This window comes from Zonotrichia albicollis, chromosome 32 (genome assembly GCF_047830755.1).
Source record: "Zonotrichia albicollis isolate bZonAlb1 chromosome 32, bZonAlb1.hap1, whole genome shotgun sequence".
Classification (NCBI taxonomy): Eukaryota; Metazoa; Chordata; class Aves; order Passeriformes; family Passerellidae; genus Zonotrichia; species Zonotrichia albicollis.
In genome coordinates this window covers 6,255,044-6,280,064 of record NC_133850.1, presented here as the reverse complement: position 1 = coordinate 6,280,064, position 25,021 = coordinate 6,255,044, and the positions used below count along the sequence as shown (strand labels likewise).

Here is a 25,021-nt window from a genome sequence, read left to right as displayed (position 1 = left end):
GCTTCATAAACAAGCCGCAAAAACGGCCTCAGCTCCCCTAAACTGCCCCAAAAAACTCCAGAAAAGCCTCAGCTCCCCTAAAATGGCCTCAAGCATTCCCAGAAAACCCTCAGCTCTCCCAAAATGCCCCAGAACAGTCTCAGGCTGCGCTAAAGGAGCAGTAACTGCCGCAAAACCAGCTTAAACTTCCTCAGACGCCGCCAAAGCCACAAATGGCCCAATGCTCCCAATGTGCTTCGGGCGGCTCTGAAACATCCTCGGCCTCCCCACGGCTCTTCCGACCCACAGGACCCCCAAACACGCCCCAGCTGCTCCGACATGCCCGTGAGGCTCCATAAACGTTTATATGGGATCGCGCCCCTCCATGTTCCCCAACGGAGGCCGGCGGGGCCAATCAAGGTCCGTGTGGCGCCTCTCTACGGCGGCCGGAGAGGCCCAAAGTCCTTCTCCTAAGCGCATGCGCAGTAGTAGCTCCCCGGTGAGGATGGCGGCGTCCATGTTCCCTATTTCCGTACGGCGGCCAGCGGGGCCAAAAAGCCGACGTGCCTTCGCTCCACCCCCTCATCCCGCTTTCCACAGCGTCGAAATGAACCCAAACCCCCCCTTGTCCTCCCTTCAGCTCTCCCCTATTTACAGCAGTGGCTGAGGCGCATAACGGCCTCCCGTCACTCCGCGCATGCGCAATAACGACCACAGGGCGAACATGGAGGTGCCCACCCAGCGGCTTCTCCATACGGCACCCGGTGAGACCCAGAATTCACAACACCGCGCTGCGCGCATGCGTATTACCCATCCCAGCGGGAAGATGGCGGCGCCCTCCGCTCCCTCCCTCCGTACGGCGGCGGCTCCAAGCCCCGCCCCCCGCGGGCCCCGCGCATGCGCCACGCGGGGGGGGAAGATGGCGGCGTCCTCGCTGGAGCAGAAGCTGTCGAGGCTGGAGGCGAAGCTGAAGCAGGAGAACCGCGAGGCGCGGCGGAGAATCGACCTCAACCTCGACATCGGCCCCGCCCGCGCTCGCCCCAGTGAGCGGGGCCGGGGGGGCGGCGGGAGCGGCGCGGGGGGGGCGGGGCGGAGGCCGCGCTGAGGGGGGGGGGAGGGGAGCGGGGCCGTGAGGGGAGAGCGGGGCTGGAGGGGGGAGGGGAGCGGGGATGGAGGGGCCGGGACAGGTTTGGGGGGGTTTGGGGTGTCCGGGTTAGGTTTGGGGTGTCCGGGGCAGTTTTGGGGTGTTTGGGGTAAATTTGGGGTGTTAGGGGCAGGTTTGGGGTGCTTGAGGCGAGTTTAGGGAAATTTTGGGGAGTTCGGGGCAGGTTTGGGGTGTTTGGGGTAAATTTGAGGTGTTTGGGTCATTTTGGGGTGTTTCGGGCAGGTTTAGGAGCATTTTGGGGCAGTTCTGGGGGTTTGGGGGTTTTGGGGTAGATTTGAGGTGCTTGAGGCAGCTTTAGGGAAATTTTGGGGAGTCCGGGGCAGTTTTGGGGTGTTTGTGGCAGGTTTGAGGTGTTTGGAACATTTTGGGGTGTTTAGAGCAAACTTGGGGCGTTTGGGGCAGTTTGGGATCATTTTGTGGTAGTTCTGGGGTTTTGGGGATTTTGGGGTAGATTTGAGGTGTTTGGGGTAAATTTGGGATGTTGGGGGCACACTTGGGGAATTTGGGGCAGATCTGAGGTATTTTGGGGAATACGGGGCAGTTTTGGGGTGTTTGGGGCAGGTTTAGGGGAATTTGGGGGAGTTTGGGGCAGGTTTGGGGTAAATTTGGGGTGTTTGTAACAGTTTAGGGATATTTGGGGGAGTCCGGGGCAGATTTGGGGTTTTTGGAGCACTTTGGGATAATTTGGGGCTCGTTTTAGGTTTTGGGGGGTTTTGGGGTAGATTTGAGGTGTTTGAGGCCATTTTGGGACATTTTGGGGAGTTCGGGGTGGGTTTGGGATGTTTGAGGCAAACTTGAGGTGCTTGGGGCAGGTTTGGAGTTTTGGGGGCAAATTTGGGGTGTTTGGGGCAGGTTTGGGGTGTTTGGGGCAGTTTAGGAGCATTTTGGGGGTTTTGGGGTAGATATGAGTTGTTTGGGGCAACTTTGGGGTGTCCGGGGCAGATTTGGGACATTTTGGGGAGTTCGGGGCAATTCTTGCATGTCTGGGGCAGTTTAGGGTCAATTCGGGGCAGTTCTGGCTCCTCAGGGGCAGTTTTGGGGTTTTTGGGGCAAATTTGGGGTGTTTGGGGCAGTTTGGGAGCATTTTGGGGTAGTTTTGGGGGTTTTGGGGTAGATTTGAGGCGCTTGATGCAGGTTGGGACCATTTTGGGGTGTTTGGGGCAAACTTTGGGGTGTCTGGGGCAAGTTTAGAGTTTTGGGGGCAAATTTGGGGTGTTTGGGGGAAATTTGGGACATTCTGGGGCAGCTTTGGGGCAAGTTTGGGACATTTAGGGGCAGTTCTGGCTCCTCAGGGGGAGTTCAGGTGGGTTTGGGGCACTTGAGGGACATTTTGGGGCAGTTTTGGGGTATTTGGGGCAGTTTTGGGACATTTTGGGGCAGTTTGGGGCCATTTTAGGGCAGTTTTGGTGGTTTTGGGGGCAATTTAGGGACATTTTGGGGCAGTTTAGGGAAATTTTGGGGCAGTCTGGGGCAGTTTTGGGATGTTTGGGGCCTTTTAGGGCACTTAAGGGACATTTTGGGGCAGTTTTGGTGTATTTGGGGGCAATTTAGGGATATTTTGGGGCAGTTTTGGGGCACTTTAGGGACAATTTGGGGCAGTTTTGGGGTATTTGGGGCAGTTTTGGGGCTGTTTAGGGAAATTTTGGCGCTGTTTGGGGCAGTCTGGGGATATTTGGGGCCATTTAGGGTTGTTTTGGGGCAGTTTTGGGGCAGTTTTGGGGCAGTTTAGGGAAAGTTTGGGATCTTTGGGGCAGTTTTGGGCCATTTTAGGGCAGTTTTGGTGGTTTTGGGGGCAATTTAGGGATATTTTGGGGCAGTTTTGGGGAATTTTAGGAACATTTTGGGGCAGTTTTGGGATGTTTGGGGCAGTTTCAGGGTATTTGGGGCAGTTTTGGGGCTATTTAGGGACATTTTGGGGCAGTTTGGGACCATTTTAGGGCAACTTTGGGTCATTTTAGGGCAGTTTAGGGAAAGTTTGGGATGTTTGGGGCAGTTTTGGGGATATTTTGGGTCATTTTGGACCATTTTAGGGCAGTTTAGGGATATTTTGGGGCAGTTTGGGGCCATTTTAGGGCAGTTTGGGGCAGTTTTGGGGTATTTGGGGCAGTTTGGGACCAGTTTAGGGACATTTTGGGGCAGTCCTGGCAGCTTTAGGGGGATCTGGGGGGGTTTTTGGGGTTTTTTGGGGGGGATTTGGGGTTCTCTGGGGAGGGGGATGTTTGCAATGGGATTTTTTGGGGTTCCCCCCGTTGTCACCTCGAGGATTCCCCCTCCAGGACCATTCCCTGCAGATTTTGGGGGATTTTTGGGGACTTTTTTGGGATTTCCCAGGCCAGGGGGAGCAGCTCCCCCCCCATTCCCTTTCCCCTCCCCCCCTTCCAAATTTAAGCTCATTTTTATCCCAAAATTTAAATTTTCCCCCCAAATTCATCCCGGAACTCCCCAGTTTAATTAGATTATTTTCCCCAGTTTAATTTGATTATTTTCCCCAATTTAAAGGGATTTTTTCCCCCAATTTAATTTGATTTTTCCCAATTTAATTTTCCCCAATTTGAATTCATTTCTTTGCCCCCAAATTTGTTTTCCCCCTGAATTTCGCTCCTGTCCCCCCCAGTTTCATCTCTGTCCCCTCCCCAATTTAATTCCATGTAAATTCCATTTAAATTCCATTTAAATTCCATTTATATTTCTGTTCCCTCCAATTGAAATTCATTTTCATTCCTGTTCCTCCAACTTCAGCTCAATTTCATTTTCCCCCAATTTAAATTCATTTCAATTAAAGAATTCCTCTCATTTTAATCCATTTTAAATTGATTTAAATTCATTTTTTCTGATTTAAATCCATTTACATTTCTCCCCTCAATTCAAATTGTTCTGCCCCCATTTAATTTAATTTCCTCACAATTTAAATTAATATTTGCTTAAATTTCAATTTATGTTTTTTTCTCCCAATTTAATTTAATTTCTTCTCCCCAGTTTAACTTTATTTCTGCCCCCATTTTAAGTTTATTCCCCCCAAATTTAAATTAATTTATTTAAATTCATTCCCCCATTTTAAATCCATTTCTGCCCCCAATTTATTCCCCCTAATTTTAATGAATTTCTGCTTCCCAATTTAAATTAATTTCCTCAATTTAAATTTATTCTCCCATCCAATTTAACTTCGTTTCTCCCAATTTAAATAAATTTCTGCCCCAATTATTTCTCCCAATTTAAATTAATTTCTGTCCCCAATTTAAATCAATTCCCGCCTCTCAATTTAAGTTTGTTTTCCCCAATTTAAATTATTTTTCCCCTCCAATTTAACTTCATTTCCCCCCAATTTAAATTCATTTTTGCCCGAAATTTTATTTATTTCCCCCAATTAAATTCCATTTTTGCTATCCGATTTAAATTATTTCCCACAACTTAAATTCATTTCTGCCCCAATTTATTTCCCCAATTTAAATTTATTTCTACTCCCCAATTTAAATTATTTCTCCAATTTAAATTGATTTTCCTCCCCAATTTAACTTCATTTTTCCCCAATTTAATTTCATTTCTGGCCCCAATTTAAATTAATTCTTGCCCCTCAATTTAAGTTTATTTCTATTTTAAATTAATTTCTTCTCCCCAATTTAACTTAATTCTTCCAATTTTAAATTAATCCCTGCTCCTCAATTTAAATTAATTTCCCCCAATTCAAACCCATTTTTCCCACCTAATTTAAATTATTTCCCCAGTTTAAATTCATTTTCCCCCCAATTTATTTCCCCTAATTTAAATTCATTTTTGCTCCCCGATTTAAATCGTTTTCCCCTAATTTAAATTCATTTTTGCTCCCCGATTGAAATCGTTTTCCCCAATTTAAATTCATTTTTCCTGACAATTTCGTTTCGTTTCCTCCCAATTTGAATTCATTCTTGCCCCAGATTGAATTACCTCCCTCCAATCCCTCCCTTTTTAATTTTTTTTCTCTTTTTTTCTTTCTGTTTTGTTTTTGATTTCTTTTTATTATTTTATTATTTTTATTATTTTTATTATTTTTTGTTATTTTTTTATTATTTCTTGATTCTTTCCCCCCCCTCGCTGCCCCTCCCCCATCTCCAGTCATCGTCATCACCCTTAGCCCCGCCCCCGCTCCGTCCCAGCGAGCAGGTACCGCCCCTCCCCCTTTAACCCCGCCCACTTTTAACCCCGCCCCTTTTAAACCACGCCCCCATTTAACCCCGCCCCTTTAAAACCCACCCCTTTAAAACCCGCCCCCATTTAACCACGCCCCCATTTAACCACGCCCCCATTAAACCACGCCCCCTTTTAACCCTGCCCCCTTGTGCCTCAGTTTTCCCTTTGGTGCATCTTGGCCCCTCCCTCCCCTTTTAACCCCTCCCCCTTGTGCCTCAATTTCCCCTTTGGAGCATCTTGGCCCCTCCCTCCCCATTTAACCCCTTCCCTCCCGTGCCTCAGTTTCCCCCTTGCAGCATCTTGACCCCAACCCCCTCCCCCCCAGCATTTTCTTTGCCCCTCCCACCCCGGAATGTCCCCCTGTGTCCCCTCCCCCCCCCTGGCTGTGGCATGGAGTGACCCCCCCGGCCCCTGCAGCATGCAGCCGGAACAGACCATTGGGGAAATGGGGGGGGGGGGACGGGGAAATTGGGGGAAATTGGGGGGAGGGAATGGGAAAAATGGGGAGAAAAGGGGGATAATTGGGGGGAAATGGGGGAAAAACAGGGAATGGGGGAAATGGGAAAAATGGGGGTGGAAATGGGAAAAATTGGGGAGAAATTAAGAGAAGTTCAGAAAAACTTGGAGGAAAATGATGGAAAATTGGGGGGGGGAGAAAATAGGGGAAATGGGGAAAACCGGGAAAAATGGGGGAAAAACCAGGGAAATTGGGAAAATTGGGGGGAAAATGGGGGGGAAACCTGGGAGAATTGGGGGGGAAAAAACCTGGAAAACCTGGGAGGAAAATGGGGGAAATTGGAAGGAAATGGGGGAAAATGGGGAGAAATTAGAAAATTGGGGGGAAATGGAGAAAATTGAGGAGAAATGGGAAAATTGAGAGAAAACTGGGGTAAAACGGGGGGGGGAAATGGGAAAAATTTGGGAGCAAATGGGGAAAAATTTGGAAAAACTGGGGGTGAAATGGAGGGAAATGGTAAAAAGGGGTGGAAAACCAGGGGGAAATGGGAAAAATGTGGGGGAATAGGGGGGAAACAAGAAAACTGGGGGGGAATTGGGGAAAATAGGGAGAAAACGGGAAAATTGCTGGGAAATTGGGAAAAACTGGGAGGAAATGGGGAAAAATTGTGGGGAAATTGGGGAAAATGGGAAAAATTGGGGAGAAAAATTTGGAAAAATGGGGGGAAATTGTGGGGAAATGGGAAGGAAATTTGGGGGAAGAATGGGGGGAAAAGCAGAGGGAATTGGGGGGAAATTGGGAAAAATGGGATAAAGTGGGGGGAAATGGGAAAATTGGGGAGGAAATGGAGAAAATTGAGGAGAAAACGGAGAGGAAATGGGAAAAATTTGGGAGCAAATGGAGAAAAATTTGGAAAAACTGGGAGGAAAATGTGGGGAAAACAAGAAAATTGGGGGGAAATGGGGATGAAACAGGAAAATTGGTGGGGGGGAAATGCAGGAAAAATGGGGAAAATTGGGAAAATCTGGAAAATGGGGGGAAAATTTGTAAAAACTGGCAGGAAATGGGAAGGAAATGGTGGGGGAGGGAATTGGGGAGAAGACTTGGAAAAACTGAGAGGAAAATGAGGGAAAATTGGGAAGGAAATTTGGGGGAAGAATGGGGGGAAGACCAGGTGGAACTGGGGGGAAATCAGGAAAAATGGGGGGAAAATGTGGGGGAAATGGGAATAATTGGGGAGAAAATGGGGAAAATTTTGGAAAAACTGGGAGGAAAATGGAAGAAATTTGGGGGAAAGTGGGAAAAAATGGGGGGGGAAGGGAGGGAAAATGGGAAAAATGGGGGAAGTTAGAAAAATTGTGGAAAAACTGGGGGGCAAATGGGGAAAACCACAAAAAGTGGGTGGGAAGTGTGGGAGAAATGGGGGAGACAATGGGGAAAATTTGGGAAAATATGGGAAAATCGTGGGAAAAACCAGGAAATTGGGGGCAAATTGGGAAAATTTTGGGGGGAAGCAAACATGGGAGGAATGGAGGAAAATTGGGAGGAATTGGGAAAACAGGGAAATAGGTGGAAATTGGGGAGAAGATGGGGAAATAAAATTGGAAAAACTGGGAGAGAAATGGGAAAAAATTGGGGAGGAAATGGGAAAAATGGGAAAATTGGGTAAATTATGGAAAAAATGAGGGGGAAGTGGGGAAAACCAGGAAAAATGTGAGAATTGGGGGAGAAAATGGGAAAAATTGGGGGAAATTGCAGGAAAATGGGGCAGGAAACTGCAAAAAGAGGAGAAAAAGGGGAAAATTTTGGGGTTCTCAGTTTATGGGGTTTTGACCTTTTTGCTCACCAATTTTTGCATTTTGACAATTTTCTCCTCTTATTTTGGGGTCCTGATGTTTTTCCTCCCACTTTGGGGGTTCCTGTTCAGTTTTTCTCTCCCCACATGAATTTTGGGGTCCCTGCTGTGTCTCCCCCTATTTTTGGAGTTCTCTCCTCATTTTTGGGGTCCCTGATCATTCTCTCCCCATTTTTAGGCTTCTCTCCCAAATTTTAGATTCTCTCCCTATTTTGGGGTTCTCTCCTCCATTTTTTGAGTGATCTGCCCAAATTTTGGGGTTCTGTCTCTCCCCATGTTTGGAATTCTCTCCCCTTTTTTAGGTTTCTCTCTCCTTTTTTGGGCTTCTCCATTTTTGGGGATCTCTCCCCATTTTTGGGGTTTTCCCCCCGTTTTTGGGATTTCTCTCTCTGTGTTTGGGCTCTCTCCCCGTTTTTGGGGTTCTCACCTATTTTTGAGATTTTCTCCCTATTTCTGGAGTTTGCCCTGTTTTTTTTTATTCTCCCCCCATTTTGGGGTTTCTCTCCCCATTTTTGGGGTTCCTTCTTTGTTTTTTGGGTTCTCTCCCCGTTTTGGGGCTCTCTCCCCATTTTTTGGTTTCTCTCCCCATTTTTGACGTTCTCTCCCCATTTTTTGGGGTTTTCTCCCCATTTTGTGTTTCTCTCTCTGTTTTTTGGGGTTTCTCTCTCCATTTTTGGGGTTTCCCTCCCCGTTTTTGTGTTCTCTTCCCGTGTTTGGGTTTCTCTCCCCATTTTGAGGTTCTCCCCCATTTCTGGGGTTCTCTCTCAGTTTTTGGGTTTCTCCCCCCATTTTTGGGGGTTCTCCCCCATTTTTGGGTTTCTCTCTCCCCATTTTTGGGGTTTTCCCCCATCTTTGAAGTACTCTCCCCATTTGTGGGTTTTTCCCCTGTTTTGGGGTTTCTCTCCCTGTTTTGGGGATTCTCCCCCCATTTTTTGGTTTCTCTCCCCATTTTTGGGGTTTCTCCCCCCATTTTGGGTTTCTCCCCATTTTTGGGGTTTCTCCCCCCATTTTGGGGTCCCTGACTCTGCTCTCCCCCCCCAGCCCTGCAGCTGCCCCTGGTGAGCGAGGGGGGCCGGGGGGGTCCCCCCGAGAGCCCCCAGCCCGCGCCCCCCCCCCGGCCCCGGCAGATGCTGGGGCTGCCCCCGCCCCCGTTCCTGGTGCCGCGCAGCCTCGAGAGGTGAGGACACGCCCCCGCGCCCTCATTGGCTGACGGGGAGAGCCTGGGAGCTGATTGGCTGGTTGAGGAGAGGCTGGAAGCTGATGGGGGAGAGACTGGAAGCTGATTGGCTGATTTGGGAGACCTTGGGTGCTGATTGGCTGATTGAGGAGCTTGGGGAGAGCCTGGATACTGATTGGCCAATGGGGGAGAGCCTGGAAGCTGATTGGAGACAGCCTGGAAGCTGATTGGCTGGTTGGGGAGAATCTGGATGCTGTTAGGCCAGTGGGGGAGAGCCTGGAAGCTGATTGGCTGATTGGGGAGAGCCTGGAAGCTGATTGGGCAATGGAGAAGTGCCTGGAAGCTGATTGGCTGATTATGGAGAGTCTGGAAGCTGATTGGCCAATGTAAAAATACCTGGAAGCTGATTGGCTGATTGGGGAGAGCCTGGGTGCTGACTGGCCCATTGGGGTGAGCCTGGGAACGGATTGGCCAGAGGCACTGGAAGATCCTGTGCTCTGATTGGTCAGAGATTGGGGGAGGTCCTGTGCTCTGATTGGCCAGAGGTGTAGGGAGGTCCTGTGCTGTGATTGGTCAGAGGTTAGGGGAGGTCCCCTGTTCTGATTGGCCAGTAGTCCAGCAGAATCAAAGCTTGATTGAACAGAAGTCCAAGGGAATCCTGTGTCCTGATTGGCTCACAATTGCCAGAGGAGGGTCATGCATCCTGATTGGCTAGAGGTCTGTGGAGATCCTGTGCTCTGATTGGCCGACAGAGGATCATGGACTCTGATTGGCAAGGAGTGTGTCGTGTGTCCTCATTGGCCAGAGGCTTTGGGCGATCCTGTGCTCTGATTGGCCAGAGATTCTGAGAGATCCTGTGCCATGATTGGCCAGAGAGCAGGGAGTTTTTCATGCTCTGATTGGATAGAATTCTAGGGTGATAACGTGAGCTGATTGGCCGAGCAGGAGGCTTGTGCTGATTGGCTGGGTGGGCAGGAGTCTGCAGGTGGTCATTGGCCAGAGATTCCAGGGAGATCCTGTGCACTGATTGGCCAGAGATCCAAGGGGCCATGTGCTCTGATTGGCTGGGCAGGAGGATTCGCGCAGTGATTGGTCTGACGTTCAGGAGCCTGTGGTGCTGATTGGCTGCTGCTCTGAGGGCGTGTAGGCCCTGATTGGCCAGAGCCTGGGGAGTGGCATGTTCTCATTGGCCGGAGCTTCAGAGTGATTTCGAGCAGTGATTGGCTGGAGCAGGGTTTGCAGCTGCTGATTGGTTGATGGTTCAGAGGATCCCAGTTGCTGATTGGCCTGGTGGGCAGGAGAGCTGTGTGCTCATTGGCCAGGAGTGTGAGAGCTCCCTGGGTGCTGATTGGCTTGGCAGGTGGGATTTCCTGTCCTGCGATTGGCCAGAGCTGTGATTCTGTGTGTGCTGATTGGCCAGGCTCTCCCCATGCCCTGACCTGATTGGCTAGGCTTTCCAAGTGCCCTGAGGTGATTGGCTGAGCTCTCCCATTACCCTCAGCTGATTGGCCGGGCTCTCCCTGTGCCCTGAGCTGATTGGCTGAACTCTCCCGTTGCCTTCATAGCATTGAGATCGACCAGAAGCTGCAGGAGATCATGAAACAGACGGGGTACCTGACCGTGGGGGGACAGGTGAGCATGGGGGTACCTGGCTGTGGGGGGACAGGTGAGCATGGGGGTACCTGCATGTGGGGGACAGGTGAGCATGGGGGTACCTGGCTGTGGGGGGACAGGTGAGCATGGGGGTACCTGCATGTGGGGGACAGGTGAGCATGGGGGTACCTGGCTGTGGGGGGGACAGGTGAGAATGGGGGTACCTGACCTTGGGGGGACAGGTGAGCATGGGGGTACCTGGCTGTGGGGGACAGGTGAGTCAGGGGGGACAGGTGAGAATGGGGGTACCTGACCTTGGGGGGACAGGTGAGCATGGGGGTACCTGACCGTGGGGGGACAGGTGAGCATGGGGGTACCTGCATGTGGGAGACAGGTGAGTCGGGGGGGACAGGTGAGAATGGGGGTACCTGACCTTGGGGGAACAGGTGAGAATGGGGGTACCTGGATGTGGGGGGACAGGTGAGTCGGGGGGGACAGGTGAGAATGGGGGTACCTGACTATTGGGGGACAGGTGAGAGTGAGGGGGTTATCTGTCCATAGAGAGACAGGTGAGTCAGGGGGTACCTGGATGTGGGGGGACAGGTGAGAATGAGGGGGTGACAGGTGAGGATGGGGGGGACACGTGGGCATGGTGAGGGGCCCAGGTGAGGATGGGGGAGGGGGCGTTACCTGACTTTGGGGGGTTACCTGCCCGTGGGGTGCACAGGTGAGGATGGGAGTGGTGGTTACCTTGCTCTGGGGGACGCAGGTGTGGATTGAGGGGGTGTTACCTGGCCATGGAGGGGTTACCTGGCCATGGAGGCCCAGGCGAGTCAGGGGGTACCTGGCCGTGGGGGGACAGGTGAGAGTGAGGGGGTGACAGGTGAGGATGGGGGGGACACGTGGGCATGGTGAGGGGCTCAGGTGAGGATGGGTGGGGTTACCTGACTGTGGGAGCCCAGGTGAGGTTTGAGGGGGGATTACCTGGCTGGTGGGAGCGGTTCCGTGGCTGTGGGGCCCCAGGTGAGGATGCAGGGGGGTTACCTGTCCATGCAAGGGGTTCCCTGGCTGTGGAAGGGTTACCTGGCCATGAAGGGGCACAGCTGAGGACTGGCAGGGGTTACCTGGCTCTGGGGGCCCAGGTAAAGATGGGAGGGGTTACCTGGCCATGAAGGACACAGGTGAGGATGGAGGGGGGTTACCTGTCTGTGAAGGGTGGTTACCTGTCCGTGGGACCCCAGGTGAGGATTAGGGGGGGTTACCTGCCCATGGGGGAGTTACCTGTCCGTGAGTGATGTTACCTGGCTCTGCAGCCCCAGGTGAGGATCAGGGGATGTTACCTGCCCATGTTACCTGTCCGTGGGCCCCAGGTGAGGGTTAGGGGGGGTTACCTGGCTACAGAGGGTGTTACCTGTCTGTGGGGCCCAGGTAAGGTTTGAGGGGGGTTCACCTGTCCATGGGCCCAAGGTGAGGTTTGAGGAGGGGTTACCTGGCCATGTTACCTGTCCGTGAGTAATGTTACGTGGCTGTGCAGCAACAGGTGAGGATTGGGGGGGGTTACCTGTCTGTGGGGTCCCAGGTGAGGATGGGAGGGGTTACCTGGCTATAGAGGGTGTTACCTGTCTGTGGGCCCCAGGTGATGATCAGGGGGGTTACCTGGCCATAGGGAGGGGTTACCTGCCCATGTTACCTGTCCGTGGGGCCCAGGTGAGGTTTGAGGGGGGTTTACCTGTCCGTGGGGCCCAGGTGAGGTTTGAGGGGGGTTTACCTGTCCGTGGGGCCCAGGTGAGGTTTGAGGGGTTACCTGGCTATAGAGGGTGTTACCTGTCTGTGGGCCCCAGGTGAGGCCGGGGCTGTCCCAGGTGCCCCCTAAACCCCCCCTGCCCCCCCCAGCGGTACCAGGCCGAGATCAATGACCTGGAGAACCTGGGCGAGATCGGCAGCGGCACCTGCGGGCAGGTGTGGAAGATGCGATTCCGCAAGACCGGGCACGTCATCGCCGTCAAGGTGCACACGGGGACACCTGGGGGACCTGGGATACCTGGGGACAGCACAGGGACACCTGGGGGACACCTGGGGACACCTGGGACACCTGGGGGGACACCTGGGACAACACGGGGACAGCTGGGGAGACCTGGGGAACACCTGCGACCCCTGCAGGAGACCTGGGGGAGACCTGAGGATACCTGGGACATCTGGGACACTGCGGGGACACCTGGGGACAACACAGGGACACGTGGGGACACCCCTGGGACACACCTGGGGACACCTGGAATACCTGGGGGAGACCTGGGACACTGCAGGGACACCTGGGGACACACCTGGGGACACCTGGAATACCTGGGGGAGACCTGGGACACTGCAGGGACACCTGGGGACACACCTGGGGACACCTGGAATACCTGGGGGAGACCTGGGACACTGCAGGGACACCTGGGGGACCCCTGGGGACACACTTGGGACAGCATGGGGACACCTGAGACACACCTGGGGGGACACTGCGACGACACCTGGAGGACACCTGGGACACCTCAGGACACTGCGGGGACACCACGGGGGACACCTGAGGATATCTGGGGGACACCTGGGGATACCTGGGACACCTGAGACACTGTGGGGATGCCTGAGGGACACCTGGGACCCCCCTCAGTGATACCTGTGATCCCCCATAACACCTGTGACATGTGGGACCCCTCTGGGACACCTGGGGAACACCTGGGGACACCCCTGGGACACTTGGGGGACAGGTGGGACACCTGGGACATCTGGGGACACCTGAGACAGCTGAGGGACACCTGGGGACACCTGGAATGCCTGGGGGACACCTGGAATACCTGGGACACCTGGGGGAGACTTGGGACACATCTGGGACACTTGGGGGACACCTGGGGGACACCTGTGACCGCTGTCCCCCCGTCCCCCCTGCAGCAAATGCGGCGCTCGGGGAACCGCGAGGAGAACAAGCGCATCCTGATGGACCTGGACGTGGTGCTCAAGAGCCACGACTGCCCCTACATCGTGCAGTGCTTCGGCACCTTCATCACCAACGTGAGCACACCTGGGCACACACCTGGGCACACACCTGGGCACACCTGGGCACACACCTGGGCACACCTGGGGCACCTGGGCACACCTGGGTACCTCTACATCATGCAGTGCTTCGGCACCTTCATCACCAACGTGAGCACACCTGGGCACACACCTGGGCACACCTGGGGCACCTGGGCACATCTGGGTACCCCTACATCCCCTGCATCCCCTACATCGTGCAGTGCTTCGGCACCTTCATCACCAACGTGAGCACACCTGGGCACACACCTGGGCACACCTGGGGGCACCTGGAGGGCTGGGGAGGGTCTGGAGTGCCCCCCAGTACTCCCAGTCCATCCCAGTACACTCAATGCTCCCAGTGCTCCCAGCACACCCAGTGCCCCCCAGTCCCTCCCAGTGCCCCCAGTTCACTCCCAGTGCCCTCCCAGTGCTCTCAGTCCCCCCCAGACCCCGCATTCCCTCCATTCCCCCCAGTCCCCGTTTTCTGCTCCCCCCAGTCCCCCCAGTCCATCCCAGTCCCCCCAGTCCCCCCCAGTCCCCCCAGTCCCTCCCAGTCCCCCCCAGTCCCCCCAGTCCCCGTTTCCTGCTCCCCCCAGTCCCTCCCCAGTCCCCCCCAGTCCCCCCAGTCCATCCCAGTCCCCCCCAGTCCCCCCAGTCCCCGTTTCCGCTCCCCCAGACCGACGTGTTCATCGCCATGGAGCTCATGGGCACCTGCGCCGAGAAACTCAAGAAGAGAATCCAGGGCCCCATCCCCGAGCGCATCCTGGGCAAGATGACGGTGGCAGTGAGTGACACTGGGGACACACAGGGTGACACTGGGGACACTGGGGACATGCAGGGTGACACTGGGGACACGCAGGGTGGCTCTGGGGTTCTGGGCAAGATGAGGATGGCAGTGAGTGACAGAGGGGACACTGGGGGACAGTGGGGACACTGGGGACACTGCGCAGGGTGGCTCTGGGCAAGGTGACGGTGGCAGTGAGTGACACTGGGGACAGCAGGGACAATGGGGACACTGGGGGACAATGGTAACATTGGGGACAGCGGGGACATGGGGGACACTGGGGATACTGGAGAGATTTGGGACAGAGGGGACATTGGGGGCATTGGGGGCATTGGGGACACGCAGGGTGGCACTGGGGTTCTGGGCAAGACGACGGTGGCACTGAGTGACAGCAGGGACACTGGGGGAGATTGAGGACAGTAGAGACACTGGGGACATTGGGGTCATATGGAGTCTTGGGAACACTGGGGAGATTTGGGACAATGGGGACACTGGGAGCATTGGGGACACCTGGAGCCTTGTGGACACGTGGGACAGGGGGTACACTGGGGGCAATGGGAGCATTAGGGACACCGGAGACACTGGGGACACGGGGGACAGGGGGGACTCTGGGGACACGCAGGGTGGCTCTGGGGTTCTGGGCAGGATGACAGTGGCAGTGAGTGACAGTGGGGACGCGGGGGGAGATTGGGGACATTGGGAGCATTGAGGGGGGGGACACTGAGGACAGTGGGGACAACAGGGACAATGGAGACACTGGGGACATGGGGACACCGGAGACACTGGGGACACCTGCAGCCTTGGGGACATTGGAGACAATGGGAGCATTAGGGACACTGGGGACATGCAGGGTGGCTCTGGGATTCTGCACAAGATGACAGTGGCAGTGAGTGACAGGAGGGACACTGGGGGAGACTGGGGACATTGGGGACATCCGGGGGGCTGGGAGACACCGGGGACATTGGGGACACCTGGTGCCTTGGGGACATTGGGGAGATTTGGGACAGTGGGGACACTGGGGAAACCGGCGACACTGGGAACACCTGGAGTCTTGGGGACACTGGGGACATTAGCGACATCTGGGGGAATTGGAGGCACTGGGGACATTGCGGACATTGAGGACACACAGGGTGGCTCTGGGGTTCTGGGGACAATGACAGTGACAGCGAGTGGCACTGGGGACAGTTGGGACATTGGGGACACTGGGGACAGGCAGGGGGTGCTCAGAATTCAGCACCCCAATCCCGAGTGGGCAGGGTGACAGTGACAGTGAGCAGGGGGATGGTGGCACAGAGGTGACAGTGACAGTGAGCAGGGGGACGCTGGCACAGAGGTGACAGTGACAGGAAGGGGACGCTGGCACAGAGGTGGCATAGAGATGACACAGAGGTGACACTGGGGACAGTCCCTGTCCCACAGATGGTGAAGATGCTGCTGTACCTGAAGGAGAAGCACGGGGTGATCCACAGGGGACATTGGGGACAGTCAGGGTGTTCTGGGCAGGATGACGGTGGCACAGAGGTGACACAGGATGGCACAGAGGTGGCACAGAGGTGGCACTGTCCCTGCAGATCGTGAAGGCGCTGCTGTACCTGAAGGAGAAGCACGGCGTGATCCACAGGGACGTCAAACCCTCCAACATCCTGCTGGACGAGCGGGGCCAGATCAAACTCTGCGACTTCGGCATCAGCGGCCGCCTGGTGGACTCCAAGGCCAAGACCCGGAGCGCGGGCTGTGCGGCCTACATGGCGGTGAGGGGACATTGGGGACATCCTCGGGGACATTGGGGACATGGGGACTGCCCCTGGAGCACGGGCTGCGCGGCCTACATGGTGGTGAGGGGACATTGGGGACATGGGGACATTGGGGACACTGGGGACATGGGGACATCCCCTGGGACACTGGGGATGAGGGGACTGCCCCCAGAGCACGGGCTGTGCAGCCTACATGGCGGTGAGGGGACATTGGGGACATCCCCTGGGACACTGGGGACATGGGGACAACCCTGGGACATTGAGGACTGCCCCCAGAGTGCGGGCTGCGCGGCCTACATGGCGGTGAGGGGACATTGGAGACATCCTCGGGGACATTGGGGACATGGGGACTGCCCCTGGAGCGCGGGCTGTGCGGCCTACATGGTGGTGAGGGGACATTGGGGACATGGGGACATTGGGGACACTGGGGACATGGGGACATCCCCTGGGACACTGGGGACATGGGGACAGCCCCTAGAGCGCAGGCTGCTCGGCCTACATGGCGGTGAGGGGACACTGGGGACATGGGGACAGGGTTAGGGACATTGGGGACATCCCCTGGGACACTGGGGATGTGGGGACAGCCCCCAGAGTGCGGGGTGTGTGGTGAGGGGACATGGGGACATTGGCAGGTTTGGGGTTCTGGGTGCTTGGGGGTTCACATGTTTGGGGTTTGAGGGTTCCCATGTTTGGGGTTTGGGGGTTCCCAGGTTTGGGGTTTGAGGGTTCCCATGTTTGGGGTTTGAGAGTTCCCATGTTTGGGGTTTGGGAGTTCCCAGGTTTGGGGTTTGGGAGTTCCCAGGTTTGGGGTTTGGGAGTTCCCAGGTTTGGGGTTCCACTCCGGGTTTGGCTTCTTTGGGGTTTTGAGAATCCCCCCCAGGTCTGGGGCTTTGGATGTTTGAGGGTTCCCAGGTTTGGGGTTTTGAGGTTCCCAGTTTTGGGTCTTTGGGAGTTCCTGGGTTTGGGGGTTCCAGGTTTGGGGTTTCAGAAGTTCCAGGTTTAGGGTCTGGGAGGTCCCCAGGTTTGGGATTTTTGGGGTTTGGGGTTCCCCAGGTTTGGGGTTCTGGGGATTCCCAGGTTTAGGGTCTAGGAGCTCCCCAGGTTTGGAGTTCTGGGTGTTTGGGGGTTCCTGGGTTTGGGGGGTTCCCAGCTTTGGGATTTGGGATTTCCCATGTTTGGGGTTTGGGTCTTTGGGGGTTCCCAGGTTTGGGGTTTGTAGGTTCCCGGGTTTTGGGTTTGGGGGTTCCCAAGTTTGGGGTTTGGGGTTCCCATGTTTGGGGTTGGGGGTTTCAGGGGTTCCCAGGTGTAGGGTCTGGGGGTTCCCATGTTTGGGGTTTGGGGATTGTGGGTGTTTGGGGGTTCCCAGTTCTGGGTGTTTGGGGGTTCCCATGTTTGGGGTTTGGGGTTCTGGGTGTTTGGGGATTCCCAGGTTTGGGGTTTGGGGGTTCCCCAGCTTTGAGGGTTCCCAGTTTTGGGTTTTTGGGGGTTCCCACGTTTGGGGGTTCCCACGTTTGGGTTTTTGGGGGTTCCCACGTTTGGGGGTTTGGGGGTTCCCATGTTTGGGGCTGGGGGTTCTGGGGCCCTGCCCCTCCCCCGTGCCCCCAACGCTGCCCCTCCCCCAGCCCGAGCGCATTGACCCCCCCGACCCCACCAAGCCCGACTACGACATCCGCGCCGACGTGTGGAGCCTCGGCATCTCCCTGGTGAGTCCCTGTCCCCACGGTGTCACCCAGTGTCCCCAATGTCACCCAGGGTCACCCAGTGTCACCCACCATCCCTCGGCATCTCCCTGGTGAGTCCCTGTCCCCACGGTGTCACCCAGTGTCCCCAATGTCACCCAGGGTCACCCTACGTCCCTCGGCATCTCCCTGGTGAGTCACTGTCCCCAGAGTGTCACCCAATGTCACCCAGTGTCACCCACCATCCCTCGGCATCTCCTTGGTGAGTGCTGGCCCCACGGTGTCACCCAGTGTCCCCAATGTCACCCAGGGTCACCCACCATCCCTTGGCATCTCCCTGGTGAGTGCTGGCCCCACGGTGTCACCAGGGTCACTCAGTGTCACCCAGAGTGTCCCCAGAGTGTCCCCAGGACCCTAAAGCATCCCCAGGGTCCCTAAAGCGTCCCCAAACGCCACCCAGGGTCCCCAGAGTGTCCCCAAATGTCACTCAGGGTCCCTAAAGTGTCCCTAGTGTCACCCAGAGTCCCCCAATGTCGCTCAGGGTCCCTAAAGCATTCCCAGTGTCACCCAGGGTCCCCAGAGTGTCCCCAGAGTCCCCAAATGTCACCCAGGGTGCCTAAAAGTCACCCAGCTGTCCCCAAAGTGTCCCTGATCCCCCCAGTGTCCCCAGGCCGGCCCCAACCACCTCTGGGTCCCCAGTGTGTCCCCACGGTGCCACCTCAGCCCTGCAGTGCCACATCTGTCACCTGTCCCTGTCACACCTGTCATACCTGTGACACCTGTGTCACACCTGTCACACTGTGTCCCCAGATGGAGCTGGCCACAGGGCAGTTCCCGTACCAGAACTGCAGTCCCTGTGTGTGTCACATGTGTCACACCTGTGTGTGTCACACCTGTCACACTGTGTCCCCAGGTGGAGCTGGCCACAGGGCAGTTCCCATACCAGAACTGCTGTCCCTGTGTGTCACACCTGTCACACCTGTGTGTGTCACACCTGTGTCACACCTGTCCCCACGCAGGTGGAGCTGGCCACGGGGCAGTTCCCGTACCAGAACTGCTGTCCCTGTGTGTGTCACTCTTGTGTCATACCTGTGTGTGTCACACCTGTGTGTGTCACACTTGTGTGTGTCAAACCTGTGTCACACCTGTCACACCTGTATGTGTCACACCTGTGTCACACCTGTGTCCCCAGGTGGAGCTGGCCATGGGGCAGTTCCCGTACCAGAACTGCAGTCCCTGTGTGTGTCACATGTGTCACACCTGTGTCACACCTGTGTCACACCTGTCACACCTGTGTGTGTCACACCTGTCACACCTGTGTCTCCACGCAGGTGGAGCTGGCCACGGGGCAGTTCCCGTACCAGAACTGCTGTCCCTGTGTGTGTCACTCTTGTGTCATACCTGTGTGTGTCACACCTGTGTCACACCTGTCACACCTGTGTGTGTCACACCTGTCACACCTGTGTCAAACCTGTGTCAAACCTGTGTCACACCTGTGTCACACCTGTCACACCTGTGTCCCCAGGTGGAGCTGGCCACGGGGCAGTTCCCGTACCAGAACTGCTGTCCCTGTGTGTGTCACGTGTCACACCTGTGTCACACCTGTCACACCTGTGTGTGTCACACCTGTGTCACACCTGTCCCCACGCAGGTGGAGCTGGCCACGGGGCAGTTCCCGTACCAGAACTGCAAGACGGATTTCGAGGTGCTGACCAAGGTGCTGCAGGAGGATCCCCCCCTGCTGCCCCCGGCCATGGGATTCTCCGGGGACTTCCAGGCCTTCGTCCGAGACTGGTGGGGACAGCGGGGACATCGGGGGGGACATGGGGACACACAGGGGCATGGTGGGGACACGGGACATGGGGACACACAGGGACATGGGGACACACAGGGACATGGGGACACACAGGGGATGTGGGGACGCACAGGGATTTGGGGACACACAGGGACATGGTGGGGACACGGGACATGGGGACACACAGGGATTTGGGGACACACAGGGACATGGTGGGGACATGGGACATGGGGACACACAGGGACATGGGGACACACAGGGATATGGGGACACACAGGGGATGTGGGGACGCACAGGGATTTGGGGACACACAGGGACATGGTGGGGACACGGGACATGGGGGACATACAGGGACATGGGGGGGCATGGGGAACATGGAGGGGACACAGGACATGGGGACACACTGGGGGCATGGGGGAAGAGGGGGGACACAGGGGACATGGGGGGATATGGGGACACATAAGGACATGGGGACACAGGGACATGAGGGGGACATGGAGACACAGGACATGGGGGGGGACGTGGGGACACACTGGGGGCATGGGGGAAGAGGGGGGACACACTGGGGACATGGGGACACAGAGAGATATGGGGACATGGGGGATACCATGGGGACACACGGGACACGGGCGATGTGGGGGACATGGGGACACACAGGGACGTGGTGGGGCATGGGAGGACACACAGGGGACATGGGGACATGGGGGATACAGGAGGACACGGGACACAGGAGGACACAGGGGACCTGGGGACATGGAGACGTGAGGGACGTGGGGGATACCATGGGGACACACTGGGGACATGGGGACATATGGGGACACACAGAGGACGTGGGGGGACACGGGGAGACAAGGGGACACACAGGGGACACAGGGACATGGGGGATACCATGGGGACACAGAGGACATGGCGGGGATGTGGGGACATGAGGCACACACAGAGACATGGGGACACACTGGGGACAAGGAGGGTCCCCAAGATACTCTGGGGACTTTCAGGCCTTTGTCCGTGACTGCATGGGGGGACACAGGGACACACGGGGGACACGGGGATGTGGGTTGGACATGGGGACACAGGGGACATGGGAGGGACAGAGCCCCAGGAGTCCCCAAGGTGCCACCCCTTCCCTTCGTCTGGGACGGGGGGGGACACTGGGGGACACTGGGGACCGGGGGGACATGGGGGGACATGGGGACGTGTCCCAAGGGTCCCAAAGGTGCTCACCCCCTGTCCCCTCCCCCAGCCTCACCAAGGACCACAGGAAGAGACCAAAGTACAACAAGTTACTGGTGAGTGGCACCTGGCATTGTCACCTGGCACTGTCACACCTGTCATTGTCACCTGGCACTGTCACACCTGTCATTGGCACCTGTCATTGTCATTGTCACACCCGGCACCTGTCACTGTCACCTGTCATTGTCACGCCTGGCATTGTCACACCTGTCACTGTCACCTGTCATTGTCATTGTCACACGTGGCACCTGTCACTGTCACACCTGGCACCTGTCACTGTCACCTGTCATTGTCACACCTGTCATTGTCACCTGTCATTGTCTTTGTCACACCTGGCACCTGTCATTGTCACACCTGGCACCTGTCACTGTCACCTGGCATTGTCACACCTGTCATTGTCACACCTGTCATTGTCACCTGTCATTGTCTTTGTCACACCTGGCACCTGTCATTGTCACACCTGACACCTGTCACTGTCCCCTGGCATTGTCACACCTGTCATTGTCACCTGTCATTGTCAGTGCCTCACCTGCCATACCTGTCACCTGTCCCATCACATCCGTCTCGTCCCCTGTCACACCTGTCCCTTATCACACCTGTCCGCTGTCACTCGTGTCCCCGGTGCCACCTCCCCATCATGGCTGTCACCAGAGCCACGGCCATGCCCTCCCCGTCCCCTGTGTCCCCAAGGGCCGTGTGTGTCACCTGTGGGGGCATTTGCATGATGTCACCGTCCCTGGGGGTCCCCAAGTCCCTGTCACCTCCCCTGTGTGTCTGCAGCTGTGTCCCCGTGTCCCCAATGCCACATCCATGTCCTGTGTCCCCGTCCCCACCTTGTCCCCAGACCGTCACCCTCGGTGCTCCATCCCTGTGTCCCCAAGCTTTGTCCTCCATGTCCCCCTGTGCTCATATCCCCCAGTGTCCTCATGTCCCCATGTCCCCACATCCCTGCTGTCCCCAATGTCCCCCACTGTCCCTGCTATCCCTGATGTCCCCATGTCCCCTGCTGTCCCTGATGTCCCCAAGTCCCAAATGTCCCCGATGTCCCCATGTCATGTCACTGCTGTCCCCCATGTCCCCACTGTCTGTGCTGTCCCCATGTCCCCAATGTCCCTGATGTCCTCTGCTATCCCTGCTGTCCCCCATGTCCCCGATGTCCTGCTGTCCCCATGCCCCCAATATCCCCACTGTCCCCTGCTGTCCCCATGTCCCTGCTGTTCGTGCTGTCCCCGATGTCCCCATGTCCCTGCTGTCCCCATGTCCCCGCTGTCCCTGCTGTCCCCATGTCCCTGCTGTCCCCCATGTCCCCGCTGTCCCTGGTGTCCCTGCTGTCCCCATGTCCCTGCTGTTCCTGCTGTCCCCGCTGTCCCTGGTGTCCCCGATGTCCCCATGTCCCTGCTGTCCCTGGTGTCCCCATGTCCCCATGTCCCCACAGGAGCACACCTTCATCAAGCGCTACGAGACGCTCGAGGTGGACGTGGCCACCTGGTTCAAGGACGTGATGGCCCGGACAGAGTCCCCGCGCCCGGGGGGTGGCCTGGGCCACCACCTGCCCTTCTTCACCAGGTAGCGCCCGCCCGGCGCCGCCACGCCCGGCAGGGACACCGGGGACAGCCCTGGGACACCGGGGACAGCCGGGACACCTCCAAGGACAGGGACAGCCCTGGGACACTGCCTGGTGCCACCACACCCAGCAGGGGACACGGGGGACAGCCCTGGGACATTCCCTGTGACACCAGGGACAGCCCTGGGATAGGGACACTTGTGACACCCACTGGGGGTGGTGACACCTGTGTCACCCCCCTGCGCCACCCCCTGTGTCATCCCCCTGTGACACTCAGCGTGACGGTGACACTTCCACGGCCACCACAGCCCCGGCCTGGCCCAGAGTGTCCCCAGTGTGTCCCTGCCATCCCAGCTGTCCCCTCCCACTGTCCCCACCTCCCCGAGGCCAGGGGACAGCCCTGTCCCCTCTGTGTCCCCCTGGCCGTGCCTCAGTTTCCCACAGGGGACAGGGCTGGGGACAGGATGGGGAGGTGGCACCGAGGGTGTGACACTCTGGGATGTGACGCTCAGAGGTGACACTCGCAGGTGACACTCAGAGGTGGCACTCTGGGATGTGACACTCTGGGAGGTGGCCCAGGGACACGGACACGGCCGGGGGATGTGACACGGGTGTGACACCGGGGCCTGGGGATGTGACACTCGGCCCCAAGGGGACATTGAGGGGACACGGAGGTGGCACCAGCATGTGGGGACGTGGCACGGAGATGGCACTCGGGGACACGGAGAAGGCACAGGAATGTGGCACAGGGGACAGCGTGGAGAGCCAGCACAGGGATGTGACAGCGAGGGACAGCGAGGGGACACGGAAGGATGGCACAGAGATGGCACTGGGATGTGACACGAGGATGGCACCAGGATGTGACACGAGGATGGCACTGGAACATGACACAGGGATGGCACCAGCACGTGACATGGGCATGGCACTGGAATGTGACACAGGGACACAGAACAGAGATGGCATCGGGATGGCACAGGACAGAAGTGGCACTGGGAATGGACACAGGAATGGCACCAGGAAGTGACACGGGGACACAGGAGTGGCACCAGGATGGCACCGGGAAGTGACTCACGACCGAGATGACACAGGACAGAGATGGCACCAGGAGGTGACACAGGACACAAGACAGAGATGGCACCAGGATGTGGCACAGGGATGGCATCAGGAAGTGACACAGGGACAGAGGTGGCACCAGGTTGGCACCGGGAAGTGACGCAGGACAGAGACGTCCCCAGGCTGTGACAGGGGGATGGCACAGGACAGAGATGTCCCCGGGCTGTGACAATGGGGACATGGCACTGAAGGACACGGAGTGGTGGCCTGGGGACACAGACATGTCACTGACATGACATCACAGGGCCCAGTCCCAGGATGTGACACCACGATGTGACACCGTGATGTGACACCAAGGATGTGACACCGCGATGTGACACCAAGGATGTGATACCAAGGATGTGACACCGCGATGTGACACCAAGGATGTGACACCAGGGACATGGCCCAGGGATGTGACACCAGAGATGTGACACCACGATGTGACACTGGGCTGTGACACCACGATATGACACCAGGGACACCGCGATGTGACACCATGGGTGTGACACAGGGGACACAGCCCAGGGATGTGACACCAGAGATGTGACATCGTGATGTGACACCGCTGTGATGCCACAATGTGACACTGGGCTGTGACACCGGGGATGTGACACCAAGGATGTGACATGGGACACGGCCTGGGGCTGTGACACCGAGGCTGTGACACCAAGGATGTGACAATGGGGACATGGCCCAGGGATGTGACACTGGGGACACGGCCCGGGGGTGGCCCCGGTGGCGGGGCCGTGGTGGTGGCACGGTGACAATCAGGGCCGGGCCGTGTCCCCGCCGTGTCCCCGCTGTCCCCAAGGCCAGCAGGTGCAGTTTTAGTGCATTGGGGGCGCGGGCGGCGCCGCCCCCCCTCACCCTCATTAATTATTATTATTAATTATTATTATTATTATTAATTATTATTATTATAAATGCGCATGTGGAACCCGAGGGGCCGCGTCGGCGTCAGGCTCTGGGGACACTGGGGGACATTGGGGACATTGGGGACACTGGGCTGGGGACACTGGGGGACATTGGGGACACTGGGGGTCATTGGGGACACTGAGATGGACATGATACAGTGGGGACACGGGGAAATATGGGGAGACATTGGGAGATGGGGACATTGGGGACACTGGGGACGCTGGGATGGGGAGGGGGGACACTGGGGACATTGAGATGGACATGGGACATTGGGGACACGGGACATTTGGAGAAGGGGACATTGGGGACACTGGGATGGGAGAGGGGGACACTGCGGGACATTGGGGACACTAGGCTGGACATGGGACAGTGGGGACATGGGGAAATACGAGGGACATTGGGAGATGGGGACATTGGGATGAGCAGGGGGGACATTGGGGACACTTGGGGACATTGGGGACATTGGGATGGGGAGGGGGGACACTGGCGGACATTGGGGACACTGGGATGGGGACACGAGGACATTGGGATGGACATGGGACAGTGAGGACATGGGGAAATATGGGGGGACATTGGGGACACTGGGGTGGGGGGACATTGGGGACATGGGGAAGCACAGGGGGACATTGGGAAAGGGGATGGGGACACAGATGGACATGGGGACACTGAGGACAGGAATGGGAAAGTGGAGGGTGGGGACACTGGGAACAGGAGATGGGACATTGGGGACATGAGAGAGGGAACATTGGGGACACAGGAGA

General features: G+C 56.7%; 1 protein-coding gene across 2 annotated transcripts; it reads left to right on the top strand.

Moving 5' to 3' along the window:
• Window positions 1–850: 850 nt before the first annotated feature.
• On the top strand, window positions 851–24,287 carry MAP2K7 (mitogen-activated protein kinase kinase 7). 2 transcript variants are annotated; one of them, XM_074530297.1, is made up of 12 exons: window positions 851–1,022; window positions 5,234–5,281; window positions 8,662–8,797; window positions 10,363–10,429; window positions 12,284–12,397; window positions 13,319–13,438; window positions 14,118–14,225; window positions 15,797–15,976; window positions 17,602–17,682; window positions 19,310–19,452; window positions 20,697–20,742; window positions 22,122–24,287. In XM_074530297.1, exons 1-12 carry the CDS (start codon window positions 899–901, stop codon window positions 22,254–22,256), a joined length of 1,302 nt encoding a protein of 433 aa, XP_074386398.1. In that variant the 5' UTR covers window positions 851–898; the 3' UTR covers window positions 22,257–24,287. The 2 variants fall into 2 exon arrangements, with proteins under 2 accessions (XP_074386398.1, XP_074386399.1); XM_074530298.1 differs by lacking the exon at window positions 5,234–5,281.
• Window positions 24,288–25,021: the final 734 nt, after the last annotated feature.